At 37.7% G+C, this 19,524-nt stretch overlaps 2 protein-coding genes across 3 annotated transcripts in view; one reads left to right on the forward strand and one right to left on the reverse strand.

Annotated features, from left to right (window-relative positions):
• CPNE4 (copine 4) overlaps positions 1-7,033 on the reverse strand; it is a 296,808-nt gene extending 289,775 nt beyond the window's left edge. Inside the window, exons 1-2 of one of the 2 annotated variants that reach the window (XM_066991980.1) lie at positions 6,912-7,033; positions 2,378-2,478 (exon numbers count right to left, since the gene is read on the reverse strand). In XM_066991980.1, the coding sequence (XP_066848081.1) occupies positions 2,378-2,423 (46 nt within the window). In that variant the 5' untranslated portion in view covers positions 2,424-2,478; positions 6,912-7,033. The remainder of the gene's footprint in view (positions 1-2,377; positions 2,479-6,911) is intronic. The other variant, XM_066991978.1, reaches the window with a different exon arrangement.
• LOC106046663 (prostatic acid phosphatase-like) lies at positions 4,320-19,465 on the forward strand. The gene is made up of 10 exons (XM_048054486.2): positions 4,320-4,607; positions 6,021-6,116; positions 9,333-9,419; positions 10,045-10,197; positions 12,336-12,434; positions 14,063-14,158; positions 16,413-16,545; positions 17,741-17,823; positions 18,703-18,809; positions 19,309-19,465. The coding sequence occupies exons 1-10, from the start codon at positions 4,494-4,496 to the stop codon at positions 19,463-19,465; spliced, it is 1,125 nt and encodes a 374-aa protein (XP_047910443.1). The 5' UTR covers positions 4,320-4,493.
• The last annotated feature ends 59 nt before the right edge of the window (positions 19,466-19,524 follow it).

Consider the following 19,524-nt stretch of genomic DNA (forward strand, 5'->3'; position numbering starts at 1 on the left):
CCCAGATGAAACACTTCTGGCTTTAACCCAGATAGACAGCTGCAATGATGGCTAGCTGGAAGAAAATGTTTTTCTCTTCCTCCAGTACAAGAAATATCTTACCTTCTACTGTCAAAATGACATGAAGCCTGACAGTCCCATACAAGTAATTAGTAAGTCTTGATGATTAGATAGTGTTAGTGGTCTAAAGACATTTGCGTCCTAGAAATTTGCTACAAACCTTACCTCTTTCCTGCAGTGGTAGTCCAGTTGTGTGATATGGTCCATCAAATGTTGCTTGAATTCATTCATGGAATTTGTAACAAAAGAATAAAGATGGTTTACACAGTGCAGAATTTAGGTTTGTGTCTCAGGGATGGCCTGAGGCCAAAATAAACATCACCACAAAGCGGAATAATGCCACCTTCAATCTGATGTTAAAGTCATCACCTGTTAAGACACAACTACCAAGCTGCATCTTAATCTCCTCTGCATCTTGTCCTCTTGTTTCTCTTGAGTCACGCGCTTTATGATGACAAAGACAAATCACATGAAACTGGAGAAAAAGTGCTTATATCTGCAAGGAAGGGGCTTTACAATACAGATGAAGATTGGATCTGGAATTTGATCTCTTTTTGCATGAACACCAGCTTCCCATTTTTTGATAATGCTTTTTCATCAGAGCAGCTGGAGGAAAAGAATTTTCGTGTTCTCCTTCTCTTGTATTTTGAAGCTCCTGCAAACCAGTGTAACTCTATCAAAGACAAAGAGCTAATTGAAATCATACTGAGTGATGATCTGGAGCACCTGATGCACATAAACACATCCACAAAATGGAGATCAGAAGTTGCTGAGGGTAATATCCATGGAAGAACAGCTGTGTAAACCTCAAGGGAAATACATCTGGAATAAGTCCATGAGCTTCTGTGTAGTTACTTTATATCTGCATAAATATAATAGAGAAGAAGCTGGGCACTGTGCAAAAAAAGTTTTTTTATCTCAGATTGATGTCAGTACAGCTTCGGACCCAACCAGAGAAGGCTGAATGGCCTAAGAATGACCACAGCCCCACTGCTTACAAGTCCCAACACCAACTGCTGTCTCTCTTTTCTGATGCCATTGAAGGAAAATGATGGCTCCTGCCAGCAGCATCAAAAACATCATTCAGAGCCCTCTAGAGATCCTGTTACCATTGCAGATTTCTTTATTTGCAGGCTGTGGATGCTCTATTTTTTTGCATGCTGCTGACAAGCCTTGATCCAGCTCCTCAGGGAAGGTGAAAATACCTCTAACCCAGTCTTAAAATGGGTTGAGAGAATATTGCATGCCAGCACTGCAATCATTAACAGAAAGAGTACATCTGATTAGGGCAGAATTCTTTTTGAGGTGGGTGTAATGTGTCCCTGTGACACAGGCATGGTGACATGACATGCTTTTGTTCTCCTACTGTAAAGGACCAAAGAAGTCTATGTTAAGCATTAGCCAAACAGAGACAGTTGATACCTATCTATTTAAACTTTAAGAAAATTATTTGGAGTTGGAACTCTTTTGTTCTGGCCACAAGTTTATTGCAGCTGAGTGATTGATGCCCTTGGTGTATTTTATTGTTTGCTCATGGTGTGCAAGCAAGAGATAAACAGGAGGACTGCAAGCCAGAGGAAACATCCTTACATTGAACTCTGCTGAGGGACAGACACAGCCCTGATCTGAGTGGAGCTGGGGAGAGAAGACACGGAAAAGGCATGGAAGTGGAAACAGATAACAAGACTGCAAAAGCCACAGAGTCATGACTTCAACACTGGAGGCTGGAGCAAGTATCCTACCAGGGTACACTTCACGGAGGAGGAAGGAGAGGAGGCAGGGTAGGAAGTCTGGAGTCTTCCTATACCTTCCTCCTTCTACCCCCACTAATTCCACACTGGAGCCTTCTCTTAACATGTTTATCAGTGTATCTTCCACTGCTCCTGATCCCCCTTTGCCAGTGGAGAAGCTGCATATCAGGGTACACATCCAATCTCATACTGTGTCTAAATACCAGACAGATTTAACCCTACACTTAATAAAAGATGGTGGAGGGGGACAAACATCACATCTAGGAGAAAATTCTTTATATTGCAGTTTGGGGTAAGGGTTACAAATTTTATCGTTTGGATGAAAGAGCTTTTAAAAACAACAGAACAAACTGTGAACCTACTTAGAAGGGCTGAAGGTCCATTAATGAAACTTGTATTCCCTAAACAATTCAAAGAATCAGCAGCATAACTTAACACACCGACTTTTCAGATATCACAGTGCATGACACACAAAGGTGTACTTTTACTTAATAATATTATGTTTAACATCATCTAATAAGTATTTCACCAACTTTACTGGTAAGATAAAGGCATATAATCTGTACCTGAGATGTTTTCCCTTGTACTTTCAATGTAGTCAGGGAGGTTCATTTATTGTCTTTATCATTATCTCCTCCTCTTCCACCTTCTCCTATTTTAACGCTGTCTGCAGGCATACAAAAGAATCTGTTACCTTGACTTTGAAACCAGCTGTGGTTTTTACATCACTCACCACCCACAACAGAGGATTTCTGCAGGTGTGAGATAGCTGCCACGAAAGCTCCATCTCCTGAGTTTTACTCTCAGGAAGGAGGGTATGTGATGCAGCACAGTTTCATTCTCCTTCTGCAACCTTCATCAGGAACAAATTTACACCAACGTGGTGTACTTTAAAATAACTCCAACACTTTATATGTCTCTTCCCACTGAATCAGCAGGACCAAGATCAGATTTTACCCTAATGTTTTGTCATCTCCAAAGTCAGAGTAACTTTATCTTCCTTGTTTCATAAATCTCACAAAACATGGGAGACAATGAGTGCTTGGAAAAGAATAAAGTTAAAACTTTCTGCTCCTATCATGTATCTGTTGTCCCCGCTAGACTTACCTACAGTATCTGAAGAACCTGAATGGAGCCCTGCAATTCCAAAAACGTTTTTTTTCTCTCTCTTTTTTTCTTCTCACTGATACCAGTTTGTATAACTAAAAAAACTTGCCTTGCAAAGCACTGTATTTTAGGAGTGTCTTCAGATGTCATGTCCTCTAGAAACTGCAATGCACACAGTCAATTCAAAGAGATTTTTGAAGTTTTACAGACAAGAGAGACAGGAAACCATACAGAGTGTGGATAGCTTTAATCAGTTGACCCACATCTCCCTGAGGGCTCTTATTAAATAATAATAATAAAAAAAGAATTCTCTTTCTCAACAAATGTGAGCAACTCCCTATATCCATCTATTTTTGCATGAATAGGTTAGACTTGTCAGGCACAAAAGCAAAAATGACATATGAACCATCTTGCACCAAGAAAGTCTGACCTCTGAATGTTTCATAGAGGAATCTCTTCAGTTCTGACATGTGAAAGCTATGGCATTGTTACTTCACGAAAGAGAACTGATCCCTCTAGGCAATCCCGTATTTAATAATTACAAGGGAAAGTTTGTTATTTGTGCTTTAAACTAGCTTGAGATTACATAATCTTTTGGGGTAGCAACAAGATTTTTTTCAGCAATACCTTTAAAATTCTTACATACAGAGACCTTTTGATCACTCAGAAATCACCCTCAATTTTTACATGTTAATAGGGCTTTTAATAACACGGTACTGTGACTGAACCTACACGCTAAGACCAAGACTGTAAGATGAATTCTGTCTCTTGCAAGACTGTCTATGAGCTAGATTTTTTTCTTTATCTAAAATGTATAGGGGAAATGACAGAGACAACTCTCGATTTATGCATAACAATGCATAAACAATGCATAAACAATAACATCTGCAGCAAGAGAAATTTGAAAATCAAAGGTTTACCTAACTGTGAAATTTTAGGCATAGTTTTAGAAAACAGTGGCACACACTTTGTCACTAGGCACATAATGGACCTACTATAGAGATGAAAAGTTCATAGACATATCTTTATTTTTTGCAGTCAGTATAGGCTTATCCCTGCTGCCATGCAAGAAAGTCCTCTGATATTTATTTCTGCTAAAGACCACAGCCAAATCTACTGGTAACTCCAGAGATCCTTCATTACAGAACACTTGCCAGCACCGTACTCTCTCACTTTCTAATTCAAAGTTTTCAAAGAAGACTGTGTGAGCATTGTTATAGCAAGAGACAACATATCTGCAGCATTTTCACTTTTGAGAAGGCTGACTCATACCAAATCCTAACTTAACTGATAGAAGGCAATGTACAGTTCTTTACATTCACCTGTATTGCAGGTGCCTTGCACAGGAATCGGAGAGCTCAAAAATTATGCTTCCCATTAGACGTGGGACACAGAAATTGAGTGCTAGTGCCAAATGCACTTTTCATGTCACGGATCCACGGGCAGAGGCAAAAACACAGCCCACTTTCGGACGCCACCAAGCACCACCGGCTCCTCCCCTCTAAGCCACATATCTACTGTACCACGTTCAGCCAGGGGCTCCAGGGTGCAAAATAACTGAACGCTACCCTCAGAATGAGGTCAAGGCAGCTGGTGTGTGGGATCTGGAGCCTGTGCTTCACGTTCTGCCTTTTCTGCGTCTTCCTTCACCAAACCACAGCAAAAAGAAAACTGAAGTTCGTGTCCGTAGTAAGTATATGGTTCATGGATAAATGGACCTCAAACCTGTCACTTGCTGCTCTTGTTATGGTCTGGAGTGTGGGAGAGGGGGTACTTTGTGAATACTGAAGTGTGTACTGCATACTCAGAATTCACTGTTACATTGTACAAAAAGCAATCCCCATTTTTTAAATAAGATTTTATAATGTTATCTCCTTTGTGCAGTCCTGGATGGAAGTAACTGAAAGTAACCTTTTGGAATGACTAAGAGTGTTTTTTGTTTATTTGTTTTAATTATTTTTTTTACATCAATAAGAGAGAAATTGCATATCATTATTTTTAAATTGTAAAATAGGATTTCATAACTAAATTTCAATGGCCTGCAAAAACCCCCTTCACCTTGGAAGAGTTTTGCTATTCAGCTATTTTCACTGCATTAACAAAATCCTCTTCACCATAGAAGAGTTTCTGCTATTCTACTGGTTTCACTGCATTAACAAGTAATCAAATTTAATTATGTGAAACCCAAACAAGTGTACAATGGCACTGAATATGCAACATAGAACCCGTGTTGTAAAACAAATGCTATTTGCAATGATTATGACATACTGTTCTTTGCAGGAGGCCTGAATTTGGTCTGTTCTGAATATCGCACAAGCTTATAAGTCACTTGTATTTTTTTTTTCTCCTGAACATTCAGTTTTATTTTTACCTATTTGGCCAAAGACATAAAATAAGTAAATAAATCTGGTGGTAAAATTTTACAATTTTATGACATATATTTACAGGAATTATGCTGGCCAATGAGAGAATTCATCGCAGGAATGAAAAATCTCCATGCATCTTTATAGATGTATCTTTTGTATGAAATGAAATTCCGTAACATGTTCAGTGTTTTCCAAGTAATAGTTTAGCCTGTATTTGGATATTAGATGACAAGTCATCACCTCTTGTGATGAAAAAGTCAATGTGGCTTTTTAAGACTAATTTGTTTTAATACTCAAAATACTGCTCAAAGTACTGCTGAGCAGTAGTTTTGCTGGGTTTTTTTCTTCCTTTTGAACTCCCAGTTAGTCCTACGAAAATATTAATGTTCCAATATTCCTGGAAAACTATTTATATGCTTCTGTTTGTTTACTGTCTGTCACCGTTGTAGTCTGTACCTCCACAAATATATATTTTACCTCTGTAAAATATATAAATTTTTTATAACTTGTAAAAATTTATTTGAGCTAACTGCTTTCCAAATGCCAGGAAAAAACAGGAGTTACATTGTCTAGTAACAGGTACTGTAGTTATGTAGATCCAAGATAAGTACCATGAATATATTTAGTGTCTGCTAGATAAAGTATTCTCTATCGTTGCATAATCCTTGGGACTGCACTAACTATATCCACCATAAAAAGCCCAGTAACACGACGGGAATTCTGTCTATTTTACCAGGTGTTTCGCCACGGTGATCTTACCCCACAGGAGTTTTTTCCAACTGACAAACACAAAGAAGTTGCAAGGCAGCATGGATATGGACAGCTTACCAAGGTGTGTTTGTTTACCAGGGCCAAAATACAGAAATATTAGAGCATGGTCTGCTGATATTTGTTTTTTAGCACTTTGTTTTAACTTGAGAAAGCCCCTATTAAGTTGGTACATGCAGATCTCTTGTAGGACAGACAAAGAACATACTGGGAAGCTACAGCTGCGAGTAGTCACCGATTTCACTGACACCGAGTTGGCCTGTTCTGGTCCAATAGCAGCACATGTTGAGATATTTCATTGTAGACTGGGGTCTTCCAAGAGGAGACAGGTGCTGGCAGCACCACAGTTCACATGAAACTAAACACATAACTTTAACCAACTGCAGAACAAGGTGGTGGAAGCACTCACAGACCACCCTCAGTCTCTGCTGAGCAGAGATTCCTAGCCATGACTACTAAGATCAGTTCTAGCAGAATTATCACATAAATATCCTGTACTATCAGGCTCCAGATGAATATGGGAGCACTAGGAGATTTTAACCCTTCTTCTGCTCCACTCCCACCAGCACTGTCCATTGTGTCTGTGCTTCATTCCTTCTTCCCCAAGATAAGCTGTTTGTATCAAAAAATGCACTAGTCATTTGGCCAGTATTCTGGGAACCCAGAAGCCTCACTGAAGTGGTTTAGATGTGCCAAAAGCCTGAAAGTCCCAGACAAATGGCTAATGTGCACGTATTTGCTGACTGCTCAGTGTGCGTGCCTCTGTGAGGCTGCTGTACAGTATGTTTGTTCGTCATATTATATCCAGCAAGTCCAGCACAATGCATATTTCTCTTTCTGAGGAGAACTTGTCACTTACCAGGTCTCCAACAAAATCAGAAGAGAACAAACAGCACACAGGGCCTCTCCTCTGCTCTGTTCTCGGGAAGCCACACCAATCTCTGATGCAAGTTCAGGCCTACTTCCTCTCGCACCACCTCCCTTGAGAAAAAGGAGCAATAGCTTTGCAGCAAAGCTCATTATCAGGCAGAAAGCAACACTGAACGTCACAAAGGTGGTTAAGATCAGCTTCTCATACCTTAATCCGGCTATATGAATCAATCATTTCACATGTACACTACACAAGTTCAGCGCTACATGCCAGTGTGCTCCAGGCCATGTAAGCTCTGGAGGGGTTCAAGACCCAGGCGTCAGGATTTAACAACACACATATTAAGCAAGTTGGGGCAGAAGCCTAGGCCTAGCATATTTCCTAGGAAACCCCTATGCACAATTCCAGAAGCTGAAAGAAGCGATCACATGCACGTATTTTGGGCCATGACTGGCATTCTGGATAAAGCCCTGAGTAACCTGGTCTGACCTTATAGCTGACTCCGCTTTGAGCAGGAGGTTGGACTAGAGGCCTCCTGAGGTCTATTTCAACCTGAATTATGGACTTCGGGAAGCAATGAATAATCACTGTACTTCAGATCCCAGTGCAGAATAATGATTAAATGAGCAAAGTCAAATATATTTCAATTTAGTCCAGGAAACACCATGTACAAGTAAGATCATAAACACTGAGACCATTACAGGGACACTGCATGTGATTCTCATGTCATGTCTTTACAAAACGATGATGGTAAGTTGGAAAAAGTTCAGCAAAGAGCTACAAACATGCTAAGGTTAGAAAACCTATTTGGCAGTGTGAGTAAAGAACTGTCATCTAGCTAGTTTAACATAGAGATTAAGTGACTTGATTCCATTTTATTGTTTATTATCTTACTGGGAGTAAGATTTGTGATTGCGAGGAATGTGTCATTCAAAAGGGTAACAAGATCCAGGGATTGAAAGCTGGGGACATAGGTCAGAATTAAGAATCAAAAGTTTTAGACTGTAGATAGCAATTAACCATTGCAATAAAACACACAAAGGCGTGAAGGACTTTTACTCAAAGTCTTCTGTTCAAGATTTTCTGTCTTCCCAAAAAAGATCTTGCTCATGCTGAAAGTGTAGCCTCTGCATGGAATCACTGGTGTTATTCTGTGGGATTCATATCCTGGACATATCCTCATAGCCAGCTGGTTGCTGTGCCTGCACTCCCAGTTAATTTGCTGTGAGCCAGCAAAACAACAGGAACTAGACAACTTTGTTGGGACATCTCTGTACCTGCTTTAAGTAACCCTGTCCCTCAGCTAATCTTATTAGCTTGGATAAACAACTACATAGCTTACTGTAAAACAAAATGAAAAATTGTATCTGCCAGGAAGACATATCTGATATTATCCTTATGGCCCACGCTTCCCACTCTTGTCATATGACCAGTAAGTAGGCAAATAACATTTACAGTAAAACGTATTGTGAAGATAACATTAATTAATAAGCAGCTTTTAATATGACAACTCTTATCACACAGGAATAGGAGGGGCCTTTTAAGCAATCAAATCCAGTCTTTTGCCATGGCAAAAAGCCATATCATACGATCTGCGTTCATACATTTACCAAGCTCTGCTTTCAAACTAGTCAGGTATTATTGCTTCCATTGCTCTCACTGAAAGGTTGTTCTTGAACTTCACCCCGATGGTCCTTCCAATTTCCATTTCAAATATGCTCATGGCTAATTCATGTTCATTTATTTTAGTACAAATACTGTCCCTTTGCCTGATAACCTCTTTTAAATAAGGTAAACTCCCATGACTCTCTAATCAAGGACATCACACCTTTATTTTCTTTAGTACTTACTCAGCAAGGATTCAGGCATTCTAGGGTGAAAAATGCAATCCTTTTCCTATGATGGATGCATTAGGATCACTACAGACATGCTACTTCCTAATTAAGTCCCTTTGCAGAAAGCGGCATCTACCTAAACTACAGCCATACGCACAGGGGACTGTGACTACTTGTCCATTAAGATATGAGTTTCAGCTTAACTCATTAAGATGTGAGTTTCAGAGATGAATAGTAACGATCTCCATTTGCATGCAATATGTAGATTGAGTACAAACAGCTTTTCTCTACTTTTTTTTTCTTTTTTTTTTTCCCCATGGCTAAAGAAAGTAAGTGTTAATGAGACTATGTTCACACAGTGGTCTTGTTTCAGAGTGCAAGTCAGAAAATAACTGTCAACACAGTAACTTTACTGATTTGTTTCTCCTGCTCTCTTTCCATCTCCCCTTTAGAAATGAAATATTTTAAGATCTTTCTCAAAATTATTTATTAAAGATTATTTAAATTTTGGTTTATAGGAATAGTTGCACAGCACACTTCTTGAGCTTCTTACACTCTTCTGTCACTTCTACAGCTTGGCATACAGCAACAGTATGAGCTTGGACAGTACATGCGGAGAAGATACTCTCATTTCCTGAGTGTTGTTTACAAGCAGAGTGAGGCAAGTACTGGATCTGGGAGGTAGGATGTTTTTCATGGATGCCGGAACTTCCTGAATCCATGAGAGTCTGAAGCTGGTGTGCTTGGAGGTAACCCACTGAATTCAATGTGGTTTCAAAGTATCCCTGAAGTTGTGGCTCAACTTTAATTCAAGCTAATGTTAACTGAAAACCATGCACAAGGTTTTTAAGGCTGTAAAAAGGTTCAGATGCCTCACTGCTGTATGACAGTACCTGTGTTGGATATCTCCAATTCTACACTTCCATGTGCAGTGCAGATACAGCTTACTTTTCATTTCCAGTTGCTCAGTGCATCCCTCACATCCCAAAGCCTAGTTGGCCAAATGGAGTCAGTTTTACATTTTTCATTAGGACCCAAAGGGAACAGCTACCATGTCACAACTCTCTTGTCCACCAAAATTATATTCCAAGGCCCTATTCCAGCTTTTTTCTTTCTCCCTCCCCCATCTTTTTTCTTTACCCTACTCTAATGCCAGCTCCTCCGGTACAGTACCAATCCCCTTCTTTTCTACCAAAAGAAGAAAATTAACAGAAGAAAACCAACTCCCCCCTCCACGCCCCCCCCCCCCCCCAAAAAAAATTAAATCTTTTCTTTTCCTCCTTCAGATTTATGTGCAAAGTACTGACTGTGATCAAACGCTTATGAGTGCTCAGGCAAGTCTTGCTGGGCTGTATCCACTGACACAAGGCCAGATTTGGAACCCCAGAATCCTTTGGCAGCCAATTCCAGTTCACACAGTGCCACTGTCACATGATAATGTGAGTATAAACTGGGGCATTTGCTTTCCCTTAAGCATTAGTAAAATACCCAAAATGAGATGAAGGAGCAGGAAAAAGGGCAGGGTAATAACAAAGAAAGGTATATCAAGGTACAAGCATTGGGCAAAAAGGACTAATAATCTGAGTAGAAATACTGTCAAGATTTTCCACAAGAGAGAAAGAAATAAAAAAATCATAGAGAAAAACAAAGCAACACAGAACAAAACACTTATGATTAGAGTAAAACACCTTAGAAGCAGTAACAGATTGATCCTGTACTTGGTGTTATCACAACCATGACTTTCTTCATGTGAGAAGAGGAAGCATACCTATTCTCACTAGTGCTTCACCTTTTTTTTAGGCTCCAGACAACTAAAAAGGTAAAAGAATTATTCTGTGATTCTCAATACAGTGAGAATTGTGTCGCAGTATTGTTTTTCTTGCACTTTGAAAGCCAGGGCATGCATTTTGAGGTTTGGCAGAAAAAAGTAAAGAGGAAAGGAAAGATAACTAAGAGTTTTAGGAGCATGAATTCATAGGGTAATAGACTTATTCATCTCCCTTCCTCTAATCCTCACCTCAGAGCTGTGCAGATAGCAGCTCTGTAACATGTGTATACCTGTCCTAGAGCAGAAAGTTGGACAGATGAGTGGTGCTGGACTTCCCCATTTGTGGAAAATCTATGGTAAAAAGCTAAGAGAAAACAGGAGTGTACAATGTGAGTCCCATTATGGGAGAGGACGTTCACACGTTATGTGAGATAAATTGTGTGGGTTTACAAGTCTAGTTAAAACAGTCTGTGATAGGGAAATCAGTTTAAACAGGGACATGGAGCTCTGGTTCTCACCTCGGGGTGATGAGAGCATGAAGATGGAGGATATGGAGACATATGTCTTACTGTGCAGGCACATGGCCCTGGTGTAGAGTCAGGAGCTTCTTCTGACGCTGTCACATACAGTAGAACTCCATCAAACAGTCAGAAACACCTGGCCAGTATCAATACTGCTATCACCCTCAGCAAGCAGGTACTGCACCTCACTCACACCTAAGGGATCAAGTAAGTTTATTAAAAAAAAAAAATCATAGTCACAAATATATATGCTTTTTTCCTACTTTTTTTCCCTAGTATTTGTGTTTTAGCTATATTCGTCTTTACTGCATATATATGTAAGATTGAGACCACATATATCCTTCCACCCCAAAAAAAAGGTTCATCATGTATTTATTGCTAAAGTCAGGCCTGTTCATGAGCCTGTGGTTATAATTCAGAAATACTTTCCTACTTTCTGAAAAGGATAGATTATGTTTTTAAAAAGACAGAAACTGCTGTGAAGCTATCCTAGGTAATTATACCATCAGGATTCTCAATTATTATTATTATTATTATCTTTAAACTCTTTTAACTGTGGGACTGTGTAGATAGAGCTTTATTTCTGAAAAAAAAAAAAAAACATATTAGAGAAAAATGTTAATAATATCTCAGTGTAAAAATTTGTTTTAACTTTTGTTTAAAATTTAATACCAAAAAACTTCAAACAAGAATAAACTCAGCTTAGATAAATGAATTAACAAATTGTTAAATTATCCATCTCACATGTAACATTTAACCTTCAAGTACCTGGAATTAAAGAAAAATCTGAGTTATGGAAACTTAAGTTTCTTTAATTTGGCTGAACTAAATGGAGCTGTGGTAAGTCCACTTAATAGAGCTGAGTATGCACAAAGACTCCTTTTGTAGTCCAGCTGGTAATTTGTTGTAAAAAGATGATGGTATGTTTAAACAAAGACTGAACACAATGAGTAAAATCACTCCTGAGGAAGCCAAGTACAAAGAAATACATGAGGGCTTATGTTAGTCTTCTGTCAAGGGACAAATTTCAACTTGTGTAGATGAGTCCTTTACCTTTGAACTGCTGTAACTATTACTCCTCTGAACATTTAAAGATTATTTAGTAAGTAGTCATCAATATGACTCTTATGGTCCTGAAGATGAATATCCTTGAAAACAACATTCTCCAAAACTTCTGCAGCTTGTTTTAATTAGTGCAGCCAATCAGAACAACAATCCTCAAAGTGTATGTTGAATTGCAGAACAAGAAGTGCCTTGCCTAACTAATGTTTTGCAATTTTATTTTCAGTTGCTCTACTTACCTTTCTCACACTGCCCAAAATACAACGAACTTCTAAGAGAAACCTTTGCAACAAGGGATTTCCAAAGGCAGTTCAAGCAGTACAGGGTAAGGTATTTTTAGTTCTGGAAATCTTCTAATTCAAATGTACAACTTCTGGCAACAATATCTAACAGGTAGGTTTTCAAAATGGCAGTTAATATGCTTCTTCCAGATATCTCATCTTCAAAGTGGGTGTATACGTCTTACCCAAAATACAATTACATTACAGAGCCAGCTAGACTGGACTATCCCCATCAACTCAAAATTGCAAGTCATAAAAAAGATGAATTGTTGACTACCTTGCAAAAAAACCTACTACACCTACCTTTTAGGAGAGCAGAGAAAACAAAAACTTGGATCAAATCAGTGTCTCACTTCAAAACTTCTCTCTCTTCAGTCTCATGTTAGTAATTCCTTTGACATCTCTGTCTGTATAACTCCTTGCTAGTTCAGATTCCTCTTCCACCACAAAATTCTCACAGCTCAATTCCTCAAATCTTTATAATAGCCTCAGTGCTTTCCTCAAGTACCAGTTATCTCACACCTGAAGTCTTCATTCAGACACTCACTTAAAGTTCATTCTTAATGTCTCCCTTGCTTTCTCCACCATCAAATTCTTTGCCATGGGTACATAATCATTTGTCTATTCCGTTGCAACTTTCTTCATGGATTTATTCAAAATGGCACCACCAAACTCACTTGTTTTTCTCTAATCTTTAGCCACTGAAACAGCCATCTACCTATGGCTCTGCATCTATATATTACAGTCAAATGAACCATAATTCCCAGTTTTAACAAAGTTAAATCATACCTCCCTTCTACTCAGTAGCAATATCAGAATAAAAGTGTTTATCACACTTCCTTTGAACCCTTTTTGGATTTCTGCCAGACTTCCTCATACATCTGCATCTCCTCTACCCACTTCTGAACATTCCCACCAAGCAAAAACTATGCATGTACTTCAACCCTAAACTCAGATCACCAACCTCTTCTAGATGAATAGGCCAAATTCTCTTTTCAGCCTAAAAGAGAATCTTGATGTTTTTCCAAGAAAAACTAGTGGTATACAGCAGCTATAAATTATAAATTAGTTTCTTTAAGCTTTCTTGGTGTATGTGTCCTGTCCCATTGCCCAATATCGTAATTTCCCCAATATCACTATGTGATACTATGTCTTATAGTTTGGTAAGACCAGGATGTGGCTAAAAATAAGATCAGGATGTGGACTGAAATAGTAGATTGGGTTGTAATTAAGAAAAACCCAAGGTAGGAATGGAGAAGCCATGTGTTTGGCAACACAAATGCAAGACATACACATGAAGTATGTATCAGAGAACAAAAACATCTGGAAGAAGGAGACCAGAAATGAGAACTTGTAACTGGAATGTAGGAGCAGAAGGGAAGGTGCAACTCAAAACTTGGATGAAAGCAAGGTTTCACAAGATCGCTATGAATTTTCGTACAAGCATTCATTTTATGTCTGCCAGGTTATAATCATGAAGAAAGGAAAAGGATCCACTGAAATAGGTAGTAACTGTCTGCCCGTGAGTACCACTAGACAATGGTATGGTGCATAGGCACTAAATGCAAAGACTATCTTGTTTCTAAAAATTGATATGTGCTAGTACGAAGTGTGTAGAAAAAATGTAGAAAGTCCCTGTGTGCAACATAAAAGTTTGCTTTTTTTATTCCAGCCATTTCTCAAATTTTTAGCCTCTCACACTGGATACCCACTGAAGAAGTTGAACACTGAAAGAATTTGGAAGCTCTCTGACATTTTACAATATGAGGTAAATAATACAAAAATTATCAAGGTCCAACAGAAATACTTGCACTTTCTTAAAACCAGTTTCAGCTTTTACTTCTACTGTTTGAAAGACATCAAAAGAAGGTAAGTCTGTACTTTCAATTTTTTTTCTGAACCACAGTCTATTTTCAGCTTCTTACTCAGGAACCCTCACTCAAAATCAAACTTGCAACTGAAAATCCTCTAAAAACACTATGATTGTGTAAGGCTGCTGTGGGTCATCCACCACTATAAGGAACACAGACCAATGGCCTACCAAATGCAACATCTTGTCAGTGACTGCATGTGGACTATTAGGCAAAAGCATATCTTCAGATAAAACTGTCTTCTTACTCCTCCAAACCCCATCATAGAGACATGCAGAAGTAAAATGTGTTGTTGAAAAAGAAACATAGGAATCCCTCCACAAAGGTTTTACACAAATTGCATAAGAAAGAGAAGTCATTATTGCATATGGACAGCGGTGGTCACAGTATTTTCAGGAATTAAACAGCCATTGGAATAGTACAAAAGGTTATTTGTGCAAGTTTGGGAGCTCGTTCTTAGCAAAGGGACCCGGCACATCACAAAGAAGCATGGATTTTACTACAAAAGGGGTACATGGTGCCCAACTGTCATAGGTGCATAGGCCCAACAGTTTGGTATCTCTGACTGGGATCTGAAAAAATCCTGACTACTTTTAATTTAGCAACAAACCCCACTCCATGCCGTATCCAAGTCTAGACTTAACTCAGCTGAAGCAAGTGAAAATTTCAGGGTCTTGTGTCAAAAATGTCTTTGGTATTGTTGCAGGCAGCACTTGCTAAAAATTGCTTAACAGCATAATTATTTTTAAATTAAAATATTAATAATAACTTGTTCATTAATACTGGGATAGCCCTGGAAAACTGAAACAGTTTTAAGATGTATTTCACACCCAACATGTAGTACTTGGGTGTGATGCTGATGTTTTTACCTTCTGTCCTGCAGTTTCTGAGTAGGTCCAACTTTGATCAATGAAGTCTCGACCGCAGTGCTAGCCAGAGCCTTGAGCTAGGTGAAGTGTTAAAATTTTGGTGTACCTCACTGTAATTTCAGCTAGGTTACCTTTCCATATTGCTCAAATTCAGGACATCTCAGGACCAAAACTTTTTGATTCAATCGTTATACTGATAAACCTGTGTGACCTGAGAAATGTGAAAAACTGGCAGCTCTCATCAGGGAGCTAGCTAAATACTGGAAGACAAAACCAGTTATTTGGGTCATTCTTTCCAGTATTAGATTTGTTGAGCTTTGGTCTTTCATACTACTCAATGAAGACTTCAGATGTATAAATTAAGATGTCTGCCACAAAAATCACTTTTACCTTTTCAAGTGTAGCACTTGAAAGAGAGCTTTCTTAGTTTTTAAAACAGAATTCATGAAACTGCATTAGCATGCATCTCTATATTTGTTATTATTGGCTGTAATCTGACTTTCGGGTAGCTTGGAAACTGAGGTGCTTGCTTGCCTACAGCACTGTCTTAAATAACATGTAACTAGGCAATTCTTTTCTCAAGACACAAATCTAACTTGTTAAAAGAAAAAGTGACCTGAGCTGGTTTAACCTAACATGTTGTTCTGTTTCACTTATCTAAACAAATCCTGTCTTTAAGTAGCAGGCATTTTCCTTTAGAACTCCACCTGGTGAGCTCAGCCCAACAACTCACACTCATAAAGATTACATTGAAATACAGAAAGGATACCAACTTTATTTAAACTGGAATTCAGAGCAGTGCAAACCAGGAGTTCTGGAATATATTTCCTTCTCACAGTAGCCAGCCTTAACTTATCTTGGGCAGCTTCCCAAAAGAAAAATCAGTTCATTATACTTTACCTTCTATATAGGATTTGTTTCAGTAAATATCTCAGGATGTATTCCAGCAGATGGCTGAAGAAAAGTCACAACATGAATTTTTTGCAACTGACAACTGCATTTGAAATTGTCATAAATAATGCCATTTACTTTTTACGTAATAATTTTGAGCATATTTCCTCTTCTGGTTGAACACTGCCTTTCAAATTTATTTTAAACAGTGTGATGCTATAAATAAGAATTCCACAGCTGTCTAAATGCAAAATATAGTTATTATGAAGAAAAAGATTTATTTGAGCAAAACATTCAGAATTTGTTCTGACTAGTATTTTGTGCCAAAAGAACTAACAATTAGCAGTAGGAACTAACAAGAAAATCATCATGTTTTCTTTCTTCACTGTAGGATATTAACAATTACACTTTACCTGTTTGGGCTACTCGTGGCGTCAGGACCAAGCTGATAAAGCTCTCAGAATTGTTATTACAGGCAGAATTCGGGTTCCACAAACAAATACAAAAATCACGTTTGCAGGGAGGTAAGCCAAATTCTTACCCCATTTAAAATCAGGAGTAGAATGGGAAAGAAGTAAGCGTGTGTAATAACCATGGCCATGACAGATGCCGTGATTTGGATATTGGTGATCAGCACTGAGAGATTTTGACTAATGGGACAAGAGATGTTGAGGATATGAATCACAAATATACTAATTCAACATTATAAAGCAGCTAGCATTTTGATTACGTTCTATAAGAAACCCAAAGTAAATACAGGTTACTGCTGAAATTAATCAACTCTGAAATTTACATAAGCCACCATGCTTAACTTACAAAATATTATTTGTAATAATCTCTAGGATGGTAACTTTGTTTCCTAAGAGTTTTCATTTTCCATTGCTGAGAGTACTAAAATGAGTATTCTAAGCTTTATTATTCTGCTCAACAAATTTTAACTGAAATTTTAAGATAGCTTATACCTTTTTAATCCACTGGATTCATCCAGTGTCAACCTTTTGGCCTGATTTTCACTTTACATGGCCACTGTACAGTTAGGTTCTGTGAGCTACAAGGACAAATCACATATAAGCAAGGATTAATTTGTTTGCCTTCTTGGAGCTCTAACATACAAAACTAAGCATGAAACTCAAACCTCTGCTTTACTACCAATTGTTATTAAATTTTGTTTCAGTAGCTGAAGAAAACAGAAGTTTAATTCTGTTAGCATATACAGTTCTCATTTTAGGACTTCAATTCCTGGAAGATTTCAATCTTATGTTAACATATTAGCACTGACATTGATATAATTCATACAGTTTATCATTGACAATGTTTCAGAAGTTAAAAAAATACAATCATGTAATTTAAGAAGGCCAAGAGCCCAATGAATTTGCTCTTCTCTGGAAATCAGGAAGTCAACAGTTACACACAACAGAGGGTAGTATTCATTACAGTGGTCTTCTTAAACTGTTCTGGTGGCACAGAGCAGCTCTGAACAGACAGTTTAAAGCTCTCAAGGCTATTAGGGATCCTGGAAATATTTTACATGGACTCAGAATCAGGCCAACTGTTCATGTAAAAATTAATATCAGACTTATCAGGCCACTGTGTACAAATTATCCATAAGAGCAATAGAATAAATCTGGTGCATTTAAAGACAGATAGTATTAAAATAGTAACAATAAGGATGTTAACAAAAGTGTCTCTTTCAGTCATTGCTTCCCCATTTTCTTTCAGGTATTCTTTTAAAAACTATTCTAAAGCATATCTCAGATGCTAGAAGGCCTTCACATCAACAAAAAATGGTTATGTATTCTACGGTGAGTCCTCACTGTTTCTTTTATGTTACCTTTCTGCAGTTTTTAAATGCAGTGAAAGCATTTCATTTCCTTTATGAAATACAGATACAAGCATTTTTATTTGGTTAACCTTAAGTATCATTGGATTATTCCCACTCTTTAATGAATAGAGACTACTTTGAAACCTGAAGCATTCCATTTTCTACCTGATGGCATTGTATATTTCATTGTAGTAGTGTTTTGATTGAGCAGAGAACTGAAAAGACCTCTGTTTTATTGAAACTGTATCACAAAGATAATTTAGAAACAAAATTCCTCCTTCCTGCACCTTTTTCAGATGCAAAAGTTAAAAAAAAAAAATAAGGGGGGGGGAGAACATAAAAATGAAGATAATGTAAGTTATTTTAGAAGGTATAAAGAAAGCAGTCACTCAGTTGTGACCTTATATTTTTGTTTAGAATGAGCACTCTCAAATGGAAAGGAAATTCTTAGACTGCTCTGTGTAAAAAGCTCCTATTGCTAAATTGCAATTTGATAATGAAGTATAAGACATATATCAGCAAAAGAGCTTTCTCTTCAGATCTCAGTTGTTTACCTACCATGCAAAACCACCAGTTCTTATTCAAATAAGTTTTCACATATCCTGCTAACTTTGATAAGAACTGCAAGTGCTTAATACATCTTAAATATTTAAATATGTATATCCTCTATACATGCAGCATTTCAGTTTGTACAGCCATAAAAGAACAATACTTGCTCAACACTGCAGAGGGAAAGAATTAATGAAGATCACATAAGTAATGTTAAATGTATAGATAATATATTGGACATATGGTTAAATAATAGATGCACGCAATCATTTTCAATAGACCTTTAATTAAATGTTTCTTCTATTTACAGCATGCAGCCACCATTGTTGCCTTACAGATGGCACTCAATGTTTTCAATGGGAAATTGCCTCCTTACAGTGCCTGCCATTTTTTTGAACTTTACCAAGAAAAAAATGGGCAAGTATCTGTAAGCTGTACTCCTAACATATACTTTTTTTTTTTTTTCCTAAAAGCAGTTTACTAATATGCCAGACTAATTAAACTGGATACACAAGGTTCACTACACAGCAAAAGATCACAGATTGATTTTAATTATTATAATTGGACTCCTTTGAGGAGTTATTGACAGCAGCAGAACCACGTCATTGCAGTCTGAAACCTCACTATCTATTGCTTCATTACAGTTGAGATATTTTAATCTACCCTCTTTATCTATTTACTTCCTTAACTCTTTACCAATAAGACAATCTACATGCAAATTGGTATTGACCATCTGTTGTTTGAAAAGATACTGTCCGGTTAATAATGATACGTATTATTAGCAAGACAAAAAACAAAAACACACACACACACACACAAAAAAACTACATCTCAAAATATAATCCCTACTTTATAACACGGAACATCTGTTGTGCACACCTAACTTTATTTTGACCATTCTGTATTTTTTAAACAGGCAATACACCATAGAAATGTATTATCGGAATAATTCTTTGAGAGATCCCCACCCCCTCACTCTCCCTGGCTGCAAATTTCACTGTCCACTAGAAAGATTTACTCATTTGGTTTCCCCAGTCCTCACACAACATTGGACAAGAGAATGTAGGATATAGGACATAAAAAGGTAAGTTAAGTGCTTTGGGCACATGTACCCAAAATTAAAGCCAAGATT

This window comes from Anser cygnoides, chromosome 2 (assembly GCF_040182565.1).
Source record: "Anser cygnoides isolate HZ-2024a breed goose chromosome 2, Taihu_goose_T2T_genome, whole genome shotgun sequence".
NCBI classification, from domain to species: Eukaryota; Metazoa; Chordata; class Aves; order Anseriformes; family Anatidae; genus Anser; species Anser cygnoides.

What these genes read in the sequence shown, in the direction of transcription:
- LOC106046663 (XM_048054486.2), top strand. Translation starts at nt 4,494, where the DNA reads ATGAGGTCAAGGCAGCTGGTGTGTGGGATCTGGAGCCTGTGCTTCACG. An exon ending in TGCCACTGTCACATGATAAT is followed by an intron (nt 10,198 to 12,335) that starts GTGAGTATAAAC and finishes TTTTATTTTCAG; the next exon opens with TTGCTCTACTTACCTTTCTC. An exon ending in AAAATCACGTTTGCAGGGAG is followed by an intron (nt 16,546 to 17,740) that starts GTAAGCCAAATT and finishes ATTTTCTTTCAG; the next exon opens with GTATTCTTTTAAAAACTATT.